The sequence below is a fragment of the Pollicipes pollicipes genome, unplaced genomic scaffold, assembly GCF_011947565.3.
Source record: "Pollicipes pollicipes isolate AB1234 unplaced genomic scaffold, Ppol_2.1 Scaffold_4002;HRSCAF=4701_pilon_pilon_pilon, whole genome shotgun sequence".
Classification (NCBI taxonomy): Eukaryota; Metazoa; Arthropoda; class Thecostraca; order Pollicipedomorpha; family Pollicipedidae; genus Pollicipes; species Pollicipes pollicipes.
In genome coordinates this window covers 42,719,726-42,731,428 of record NW_023596420.1, presented here as the reverse complement: position 1 = coordinate 42,731,428, position 11,703 = coordinate 42,719,726, and the positions used below count along the sequence as shown (strand labels likewise).

At 56.4% G+C, this 11,703-nt stretch overlaps 2 protein-coding genes across 2 annotated transcripts; both read left to right on the top strand.

Annotated features, from left to right (window-relative positions):
- Window positions 1-5,337: 5,337 nt before the first annotated feature.
- Window positions 5,338-7,654, top strand: LOC119094527 (proline-rich protein 36-like; the record flags this gene model as incomplete). Its single annotated transcript, XM_037217585.1, has 3 exons — window positions 5,338-6,685; window positions 6,749-7,538; window positions 7,642-7,654. Coding segments are annotated over 3 exons (2,151 nt in total), but the record flags the coding sequence as incomplete, so codon positions are not given.
- A 139-nt stretch (window positions 7,655-7,793) lies between these two features.
- LOC119093908 (uncharacterized) lies at window positions 7,794-9,388 on the top strand. Its single transcript, XM_037216923.1, has 2 exons — window positions 7,794-7,949; window positions 8,224-9,388. Coding segments are annotated over exons 1-2 (309 nt in total). The 5' UTR covers window positions 7,794-7,947; the 3' UTR covers window positions 8,531-9,388.
- The last annotated feature ends 2,315 nt before the right edge of the window (window positions 9,389-11,703 follow it).

Sequence of the window (11,703 nt, the reverse complement as noted above, 5' to 3'; positions counted from 1 at the left end):
CAGTTGATGCTTGCCTTACTACGTTCAAACGTGAAACATTCCCTCAAGAGAAAGAGGAATATCTGTAACGCATCCGGGATTATCTTTCTGGTTCCGTGACTGATGGTTGATGATGATTGTACTGACACAAACGGTCGAGAGCTCTCAGAAATGATTGCGTGGACCAGAAACGTTACTCAAATCTGACATGTGGCCGAATAGTTTAGCTATAAACGCACCATTTTACGTCGCAATATGTATTGAGTGCGTCTGCGTGTCACCGACGGAGCATCTTACCTCACCGAAAACGTGGCATTTTGATCCACTTGAAATCCTCCGACCACGTCAAGTGAAAAACACTTTCTCTTGATAGCGACTGAGCCCCCACCGCACAACACTCGGCTCATCCCTGGCTGCCGGTCCCGTCCCCTGTCCATCCCCGGTCCGAGAGGAAAAGCGCCGAAGATATGATCACGTGCCGGCGCCCCTGACGGATGCCTGCTGACAGATTCGGGTCAGGCCGGCCGGCGCCGCCCCTGCGCACCGTCTGCCGTCAGAAGGGGCGCCGCCGTGAGACGATCGTGACGCACGTGCGCCGGCAGACGTGCAGTGGCGCGGTCCTGACGGCCGCGCAGCGTGCGTTCTCAGACTCCGCGACAATGAACGGTAGGTGACCCTGCGCACAGCCCGAGGGGGCGGAGATTTGGCCGCACAAGAATGCGCGTCGGTGAACAAAAAAGTGCATTGTCATCGCCGACCCATAGCCGTAAGGTAAGTGGAAGATTACATTCAAGCCCTCAGCCTGTTGGTGATTTTCCGGTTGTTCGTCTCAACTGAGTAAGTTGTTTGCTTGATGAACGGCCGGTGATCTAGCGCTAGTGCTGGCCGGCTGGTGACCTGGTGCTGGTCGGCAGGTGACCTGGCGCTGGCCGGGCTGGTGGCCTGGTGCTGGCCGGCTGGGTGACCCCTGCGCTGGCCGGCTGGTGACCTGGCGTTGGCCGGCAGGTGACTGGCGCTGGCCGGCTGGTGGCCTGGTGCTGGCCGGCCGGTGACCTGGCGCTGGCCGGCTGGTGACCTGGCGCTGCTTCATCGCTCACTTCGTGGATGAGAGAAATTCATGTATTTGTCCGGACCGTGGCTGGCGTGGTTTGCAGTTTCCCACCACACATTAATTGAGAGCGCGCGCCCTCTTAGTGAATATTCCCGGCATCAATCAGCCGATCAGTCTGACCCGAAATGAGGGGATGCCCTTCAGCCACGCAACGCCGGGATCTGCTTGTTTGCTAGCGGGTCGTCGATGATGCCGCGCATTGGACGAATGTCACAATTTTCCTCGACTGATGCCCAATTTACATTCAATGTGGTATTAAGATCCGGTAATGGAGCTGAAATAAGTGAGTCATGATTCCTGCTGCCTTCTAGGCTTCTAGGCATTTGTGCAAAAATGGTTACACAAACGCCGAAGGCATTTCCGTTACAGAAGCCAATTGTAAGTGATAAGCGGTTAGTGGCTGTGAAGGCTTAAGGCTAAAGGCTGTAAAGGGCTGCGGCAGTCTGGTGATGGACCACTTTGGACAGTTGAGCGATAAGATCTGTCGTGATAATACCGTAATGCTCTTTCGAGATAATCAGGTATGTTTTTGTCTATTGATGTATTTGAAGTGCGGCGGGACGGTATAATGGGTGCTGCACGGTTCTTACCAGGACAGAACCAACCGCAGAGCAGAGGTGTATGTTACAGTTGCGATTTCATGTTCTGACCAGAAGCCGACAAACGCATTATCTGTCATTTTGACAAATATTTTGACCCCAAGTTCACACTAAATTCAGATTAGCACTGGAAGAAATAATTTGCTTCCAAAGAGACCCCGAAACAAAGCAAACCAGGACATTGGAAAAGCATGTTTACCCACGTGTACAGCATTACACGGAAAGCAAGCACGGTATTCAGTATATCACTGGTGCTATTGCCTTCAAGACTTGTAGCGCTCTTTAAAGACATATCACAGTGACATAAATTCAACTGATAGATTCATGCTAATCTCATCTATTTCTTCTAACCTTATTTTCGTGTGATAAATTTCGCTTGAATAATGTACGGTCGTTAATTTTCTCCCCCTAAGATCTCTAAATCGGATTATGTAACCCTAGGGGTGAACTGACGGTCACAGCTCGCACTCTGTGACAGGAAAGCGCTTCGAAAATACCCTCAGTGGTGCATTCAGGAGAAGAATGTGCACTATAAAAAAATTTTGTTCATTGCATGTTTAGCGGACCTAACCGATATGCTACATCAAACATCGATTTAACAACCAATGTGAAGAGTTAGACCACGAATGCGAGCGACCCTTGTGCCAATGGCAGACACGGGGATGCCTTTGAATTTAGGGGACGTAAATCTCCCACCCCATCTTGTTTTGCTTATTTTGCTAAGAACAGCTAAAAATGCAGCCATTTATTTGAAACAAAAATGTACCAGAAAAAAACTTTTGAAATGTGAGGTAGAAACTCAGGTCTGTTTAACGGGGCATTACAGCCATTTTTGGTTTAATGATTCCAATGCTCACAGTGTTTGGAGTCAGTTTGGGTTCAGGAAAAGTCACCAAGCCTCAGGGTGTCTTAGGATCTCAGGGCCCGTGTCGTTTTTCACCTTGTTTTGTTTCATTTCTACCTGAGGGTCAATCCAGTATTGATTCGCCTCCCACACAATCAACAGTGAAAATGAGCCACGCGTTCCCCCACGGCGTATTTTGACTGTATTGTGGACATCATCATAAAAAGACGGCTGATGGTTCATGGAAAATGATTGGACAAAACAAATGTATTCGGACAACATAGCAAGTCATGGTCTGAATTTTCGGCATATCGCTTGTGCCTTAACACGCTCTGTATAGGTGGGATCCTTCACTTTGGTGAACAAATGTATATATGATATATTTATATATATATATATATTATATAGATTATATATATATATATCTATATATATTATTATATTATATATACATGTTATATATATATTATCTCTTATATATATATATATATATATCTCTCTCTCTCTCTCTCTCTCTCTTCTCTACTCTCTGTGTTTTCTCTCCTCTCTCTCTCTATCTCCTCTCCTCTCTCTCTCTCTCTCTTCTCTCTCTATCTATCCTCTCTCTCCTCTCTCTCTCTCTCTCTTCTCTCCTCTCTCCTCTCTCTTCTCTATCTCTCTCTCTCTCTCTCTCCTCTCTCTCTCTCTCTCTCTCTCTCTCCTCTCTCTCTCTCTCTCTCTCTCTTCTCTCTCTCTCTCTCTCTCCTCTCTCTCTCTCTCTCTCTCTCTCCTCTCTCTCTCTCTCTCTCTCTCTCTCTTCTTCTCCTCTCTCTCTTCTCTCTCTCGCTCTCTTCTCCTCTCTCTCTCTCCTTCTCTCTCTCTCTCTCTCTCTCTCTCTCTCTCTCTCTCTCCTCTCTCTCCTCTCTCTCTCTCTCTCTATCTCTCTCTCTCTCTCTTCTCTCTCTCTCTCTCTCTTTAGCCGTAAATCATGGTTTCTCGTACACTACCTCATTCATGACGTATACAGCTATACCTGTCAGCTCATGGCTCACTGGTTGATTGGTAAGCCATGGTTTATAACGTCAGGCGATGTCAGCAGCCACATCTCTCATCTCAGAAGGATCACGACGGTGTGTCATCAATCACCATACCACATTGGATCTGCGGCAGCATCACCTTTCTTTTCTTCTTGGAGCTCCAAAAGAGGGAAGCGGTCTTCTCGCCGATACATGGCAGTCGACCCTGCGGCGTTAGCAAGGAAAGCTGGACAGGCAACTCGGTGAATGAAGCAATATCTCGCTGGGTTTCCGAATGTTTAGACGTAATCGGCGTATGTGTTCTTGCGCGGGCCCAGAGGCAATTGCTTCTGGATGGCGTTTTATCGTTCCTATCAGCATACTTTTCACCCAATGTCCTGTCAGACCGGACACAGGCCCGGGCACCGAACATACTACACCGTGTTCTGTCATAAGAGCTCAGTAAGTTTCAGGAACTTATGCTTTGAGGTATAACCGGGTCTTCTGTCTAATCATCAAATAAATGCAATGTGTCGCAAAGGTCACCGTAGTAAACATGCCTACTTCATGTGGCCTAATTTAACGCCCCTGAGTAAGGTGCGCACTTGCGTTTGTTTACGTTTGCCGAAATATAGTTTTAAGACCTTGGTCGAAAGCGTTTAGCGCATGGCATTAATATACATGGACTCGGAGAAAGTACCATGCCGGTAAGTGTCAGGCTCTTAAGCTACCAAATACCAGCCTCTGGTGCATCGGAGCGCATAGCGTGGTCGCTTTTCTTCCCGAGCAGGGTTACACGCAGGGGCGGGGGGGAGGGGGGGGCACAGGGAGCGTGCACCTGTTAAATCCCAAGGGGCCTGTGGGATTGGCGAGCAAGGGCCCGGTCGGAGGGCCCGGAGTGCCCGAAGGACTGGCTTTTGGCTGCATAGGGACCCCGTTCCATATGTCCGAGCGCTTAAGTGCTAGTCAGACAGCCTTTTGCACCAAAGGGGGCCCATGAGACAATGCGGGCCTCTATATCTACCTGTGTCGGCCGGTTATGTTGGCCAATTCTATGGCAACCAAAGCAATCAGTGAGTCAGGGGTCCCAGTGCCGAACTCTACTCTAAAATCCTTTTGCGCAATGAGGACACTGTGTCGATCTGAGGCCAATTGCCCAGTTCGGAATGCCTACCGCGTCAGTGAAGAGACCGAAATGTAGTGCATCCCTCAATGTGTCGTATTTTCCAGGGCACCCCGCCCCGGTAGCCATGGTAGCAGAAATAAAAATCGTGATACCTGTTATGTCTGTCCGGTGGAGAACCGTAAGTTTGGAAGAGCGCTGTGCTATGATAATCGCAGTTTCGTTCGCCCTTTCCAGCCCTTACCGGAGCGCTGGGCGCATTCTGCTTGATTTTGAGCCTGGAGGCCACGGACCTCAACCAATCGTTCGACAAACTGGCACTAGATGCCGCCGCAGACAGCCAGCGAGACGATAGCACCAGCGCGGCACCAGGCGGCGCGCAGTCGCGTGCGGCGAGAGACACGCACTCGTCGCTCATCAGTCAGATGGCAGAGCCGGGCGTCTTCTCCGAGTCCCTCTCAAGCCCGCGCCTGGTGGATGTGACCTCCGTCCCGACGCCGGCCCCGGCGCGGTCCGCTAAGCCGTCGCTGTTTCGACGCCATGCCGGACCGGGGCGCCAGTTGCCGACTTCCCGGTGACGTTCTCCCCCCTGCAGCTGGACGAGCAGTACGGTCCGCCCAGCGTGCCGTTCGGCGCCGCAGACGCCGCCTACGGGCAGAGCTCGGACGCAGCGCTGGCGGGCCTGATCCGGCGCTACCTCGGCGCCAGCGCCGGCCGAGCTGCCTCGGCAGCGCCCCGCCGATCAGCGCGGCTCCCCGGCAGCTCCCGCCAGCGCCTTCAAGAGTCCAGGAGCTGCGGCAGACCCGCGGCCGCTACCGGAGACCTACGGTCTTCCACAGCAGGCGACTCCTGCTGCGTTCTCGGTCCAGCCACCCAGCCCCGCGCCCAGCCCAGTACAGAGCTACGTCGCACCGCTAACCACGTTCACCACGTACACAGTGCAAGCGCCTGGCGCAGCTCCTATCCCCGCACAGAGCTATAACATCCCCCAGGCGGCTCCTGTACCAGTCCAGAGCTACAGCTTACCCCAGGCGGCTCCATCACCAGTCCAGAGCTACAGCTTGCCCCAGGCGGCTCCTGCACCAGTCCAGAGCTACAGCTTACCCCAGGCGGCACCTGCACCAGTCCAGAGCTACAGCTTACCCCAGGCGGCACCTGCACCAGTCCAGAGCTACAGCTCACCCCAGGCTGCACCCATCTTGTACTCGGCGCAGCAGCCGGGTACAGTTCTCACCCCGGCGGGCGCCGCGCCCGTGCAGAGCTACGGCTCGCCTGCGAGACAGTCCCCCGTGCTGGCCGTGGCGGCGCCAACACTGCAGCAGCCGGCGGCCACCTACAGCGTCGTTCAGCAGCCGAGCCTGTCCGTCCCCAGTCCAGCGCCATCCTTCGTCGTCCAGAACCCCGTCGCCGCCGTGCCCCACTCGTACAGCACCCCTGCGCGGAACCCGCTGCTCACCCCGCAGCTGGCGTACGTCACACCCGTGGGCGGAGGCGCCCTCGGCGTGCAGCGTGACAGCAGCCGCGGAAGCGACTCGAGCAAGGGGCTTGTCATCTCGCTGGGCGGCGCCTCGATCCAGCTGGGCGGCGACTCGGGTACCAGCATCCGATTAGACGCGGGAGGCCGCTCGAGCAGGGACGAAGGCGTGTCAGGAGCGGGCAGCAGCATCACCATCATCGCCGGCGGGGCGGCGGCGCAGGCCGCTCCGTCTGCGCCTGTACCTCCACCCAGGACGGGCTTTGCCGCGCGGTCCAATCAGAACGATGCCCCGAGGGATCCGCCGGCACCGCCCTCCTCGTACGGACCCTCTCGAGACCCACCGTCCTCCTACTCACCGCCGGCTAGGGACCCACCGTCATCCTACTCACCACCAGCTAGGGATCCACCGTCATCCTACTCACCACCAGCTAGGGATCCACCGTCCTCCTACTCACCACCAGCTAGGGATCCACCGTCCTCCTACTCACCACCGGCTAGGGACCCACCGTCCTCCTACTCACCACCGGCTAGGGACCCTCCGTCTTCCTACTCACCACCAGCTCGAGATCCTCCGTCCTCTTACGCCCCAGCTCGAGACCCTCCGTCTTCCTACTCACCACCAGCTCGAGATCCTCCGTCCTCTTACGCCCCAGCCCGAGACCCTCCTTCGTCCTACGGTGGCGGCAGGAGCGCAGATCAGACCAGCTGGCGCCCTATGAACGATGCCGGACGCAGCGCCACCACAACCGCCGCCGCCGACGGTGGCGACACCTACACGTTCTACGAGGGTCAGACCCGCACCTTTCCGCCGTCGGACACCTCAGCCAGTCGGTCGGGGGCACGTGCTGCTGCTGTGCCCCTGCGTGCTCCCACCAGCACGTACGGTCAAGCGAGGGACCCTCCGGTCGCTTCACCGACCACCTACGGCGCGCCACCGAGGGACCCGCCGTCGCCGATGTACGGGGCACCGGCGCGGGACCCTCCAGCTCCTCCACCCACCACCTACGGCGCGCCACCGAGGGACCCGCCGTCGCCGATGTACGGGGCACCGGCACGTGACCCGGTCACAGCCGCGCCGGTGGTGCAGGCGCCGCCGGTGCAGGCGGTGCCGGTGCAGGCGGTGCCGGTGGTGCTGCTGGGCCCGCCGCGGAAGAAGCACCACAAGCACCGCCGCCCGCCCAAGGGCCGCCTTGTGAAGGACACGCTGGTGCGCCAGGTCTCCTACCCGGGGCAGAGGCTGCGAAGCCCGCCACTCCGCGCGAGACGGCCAGCCAATCCCATCATCTGGGCCAGCGTGCCGCAGGCGGCGGCGCCGGTGAGCTACGGCGTCGCGCGCGACCCTCCGGCGTTGAGCTACGGCGTCGCGCGCGACCCTCCGGCGACGAGCTACGGCGCGCCGCAGCGCAGCCCGCCCGCGCGCGCGCCGCCGGCCACCGGCGTCGTGCGCGACACGCTGGTGCGCGAGGTGCTCTACGACAAGTTCCAGGGCGACTACGTCAAGCTGTTCTACAAGGGCGCGCTGCTGATCGGCGCGCTGGCGCTGTTGCCGGCCGCCGCCGTCGGCGCCGCGGCGCCCATCGGCCTCGGCCGCCGGCGGCGCGCGCTGCCGCCGGCGGCGGCGGCCGGTAGCTCGTCGCTGTTCGACGCCGTGCCGTCGGCCGGTGCTGTGCTGCCGGAGAGCGTGCGCCGTCGGCTGCGCGCCTTTTCGCCGGAGCTGGGCGCGCTCGACACGTCCGAGTGCCTGCAGAAGGAGCTGTGCGACGCGCTGCGCCAGGTGGAGGCGTCGCCGTTCCGCGACAGCTTCCTGCTCTACTACGCCATGTGAGTCACCAACCTGGAACCGAAGGAAGTCTGCCGCAGTGACGAGTCTATGCTGCTTATGACTAGTCATGGCAATAGGTCAAAAGCGCTCCCATGTCTGCTCTGGGCTGTTCGTTATTTTCTGACAAGATTTTTCAAACGAGCAGTCCTCATTATCTCGTGACTCATGCAGAGAATAAGTTCTGTTGAGTATCTTTGGACTTACGCATGTTATCTATGACCCGTCAGGTGGGCCAAGTAACCTTTGACCTGTCACCATCTTCTCCCGCATCAGGCTCTCCCCGGACGTGGCGGAGAACCCGTGGATGCAGCAGGCGCTCACCGCAGCCAGGAAACGGAGCTGCCGGCTCTTCTACTGCGAGCCGACCGACTCCGCCAGCCCATCCCACGCCGACCTGGAGAGCCCGCTCCAGCCACACACGAACAGCTCGCGATACCTGGGCGCCAGCAGGGAACACCGGCTGCCCGCCGCGCGGGACGAAGACAACTCGCTTCAGCTCGACGCGAAGCGCTCACTCCCCACCGGCACGAACAGCTCACCGCCTGCCGAAGCGGCATCCAACCCTCCTCTCGGAACATAGGACGCGATTTGCCCTAGTGGTTATAAACGCTCTGAGCAAGGGTCAAACATGAGGGCAAGGACCTCCAAGGGGTCGCTGGCCGATGGCCAGCCGCAGAGTCTGGCTGGTGTGCGTCTGAATGAGCTGCGCTCAGATTCCCTCTGCATGCCATGTCATGCCTCTGCATGCCATGCCGATATGTGCTGTTGGTTAAGGCGACAACGCTGACGTCGGGTCTGAGAACCGCGTCGGCTGCGAGCTTGTGCTGGACACCTCAGCTCCACATAAGGCTGCAGTGGCTTCGAGGTGTCTCCAGGGAGCCCCGAACATGAATGGTGGTTGTATTTGTGATGCATGTTTTGTGAACTTGACCGTAGCTCCACCAGCGTTTGGAGTGCTCTTTTTGAAACTCCATGCGTTTTTCATAGGCACGCCATGTTGTTTGGTCATGTAGGCTACGTTTAGAATTGTGGAAAGGTCAGGTTATGTTTATTGTTATATTCAGTTTCAGGTTGTTTTTGCGCTCATCTTATGTTTGTAGTCTGTTTCTGACCAACATGATGCCTCTTGTGCAGAGCTTGAAGCGAGCTAAATTATTGTGACGTATCGCTGATCGATAGACTGATTCACTACGTTTCATCAGAGCAGTCAGCTTTAAAAGACAGGTTTCGGCAGGGAGACCACTCGGTGAACGTGACGCACTTCTACTGTTTTCTACCAATATCTCTCGGTACAAAGAAGCATACTTTGCATTGTGCGAACGTGCGTTACAGTACAAATTAGAATGCATGGTTCGTGAATTCTCTAGCCTTTTGAAACGTACGGATGTGCTGTATAACATGTAAGTTGAGCTTTTGGAAATATCACCGATATTCTATCTTCCATGTTTTGGTGCCGTGTGCCGACCACGAAGTATCTGTCATTCTAGCCGGCGTCGTTCAAAGGCGGATCCAGCCTTTCAGCTTTCGGGGTCAGAGAATTGAACCAGTTCTCAAGCATCTAGGACTTGACTTGAGTAGTAATTATGTATGATGACGTTGATGAAGTAGCTTTAACTGAAGAGGAAGCTCGGTGGTCAGGCTGAGAACTCTGCACGCTCTTAATGGACGACACCTCCCGGACTATAGTCACCTGACGAGCGGGCCTCTCAACATGCGGACGGCGTATTCCCCCCGCTGGCTTGACGGCGACTGAGACCGAGGTTTGTGGCTTTACTGCGGAGCCCATCGGCATGCTTCTGCCCGGATGGCCGGAGGGCGGACAGCCGAATTGACTAGCAGGCAATACCGCTGGCAAGCACAGGCATACTGATATCACGAGCTCTTTTGTATATCGTAGCACATTTTGCCAAACTTGTCCCTGAATGTTTGCAAGACGTGTTCTCACGTTCTCGCGTCGTGGAAATTAATTTACCCGCAAATCGACATCGAGTTGCCATGTGGTAGTCATGAGTTACCTGTGTATACCACAAGGCATTCTCAGTGGTTGACATATCAAAGGTCTACGAGTTTTCGAGAGGCACACCATTTTTACCACGAAAAACGCCTTGAGTCGGATTTGTGGACGCGTGTTGAAGCCTGCCACCTCTGTGCAGAAGATGTGACATTGTCACTAGCGTTAGCGTTCAGAAGCACGATGTGAGATGGGCCTTTCTAGCCATGGGTGAAAGCTGTTGGCCAGGTGTCAACGGCAAACATTTACTGGCATTCAGCCTGCGGCTTCGTGCAGGCAAGTACCAGTGATGACGTCATACGTGACGTCAGCCGTGACGGCGTGGCAAGCCGTCGCATGCCGTCTTCGGGTAGAAATGTATGATCCTGACTGTTGCTGCGGTCAGACCCCGGCGTCACAAAGGACACCGTCATGAGCGAACCCCAACACTACGCGCAGGTTAGAGGTCATTGACGCAGGACAAGCGTCTCCCGTTCCGAACACCTGTTGCATTTCGCGGCGACGGAATTCACCCATCAATCGGCTTTCTTCACCAGGCGCAACAAAAAAGCGGGGAAGAAGACCCGCGGCACAATTTCCGCGTCTTGGTCGGGCGCTGCTCTTCATCTGGAGGCGCCTGCCGCCCGTGTCTTCGTCAGTGGCGCGGTTTGCATCACCCCCGCCATTAGAGCGCCAGTGAAACCGGCGTCGGGCGACCGCCGCCTCCCCACGGCCGGTGCATTGTCGTTATTGTCACTGCCGAGGGGGGCGATAAGTTATTCAGATGGTGACGACATTGCGGACGCACGGCGCTGCCGGTGCGCCTCACTTCCGGAGGCCGCTGGCGAGGAAGGTGACCTCGTGATGACGTGCCGCCCCAGCGTCCAGCCGTTGGGGCAGTAAAGCAGGGGGAGGGATCCACTCGGCCTGACGGGTACACAAACAACTGTCACGACAGGGCGAAGACAGGGGCCCAGTAATACACTTGCAAAATAATAGCTTCCGTTGAGCCCAATGAGTGTAGTAGCTCGATTTGTCCCACCGTTCTAGCGTCATCTTCACAAACTTCTGTCCAACATTCGCCGTTTGATTCGCTGAGAAGAGAATTGGAAACAACGCCATTGAAGACTGAATCAACGGATAAATAGATAGTGTGCCACTAGGGGTCAGTTTCAAAAATCGTCGTGCAAATGGCAGTCATCCCAGATTTTCTGCGGTAATTCTATCCATGCATCGACATTGCCTTAAAACCTGACTATCTTGGCATCCAGGTACCGGGACCATCTCAAGCAAACGTAGTGACACGCCGCCTGTAGCCAGTGATTTATGACGTGACCCCAACCCGCCGTGGCTGGGGACGGTTGCCGCGTCGCTCCGGCTGGGGACGGGCCTGTTCCGGTGCGACTGCGGAAGGCCATTGTTGCCGCCGTGTCGTAACAATGGCCACGCTGCGACCCGGGAGTGTGGCGGAGCCGGAGCCGGAGCTCTCGCAGCGGGAACTGGAGCCGCAGCCCCCCCCCCCCTTCCCTCCCCCATAGTGGGAGCCGGGAAGGACGCCGCCGGAACAGGGAGTACCGGGACCGGGTTGCGGAGAGCGGGACACGGTACTGCCGGGAAGAGGATCTGGCGAGCGCCGTGTTACCGAATCGGGGATTTGGGATATCCAGCGTTTTTGGGGACAGGGATCCAGGACTTCCAGCGCTGCTGGGCCCGGAATCTGGGTTTTCAAGAAGACCAGGACAGACATCTGTTGCTTATACGGT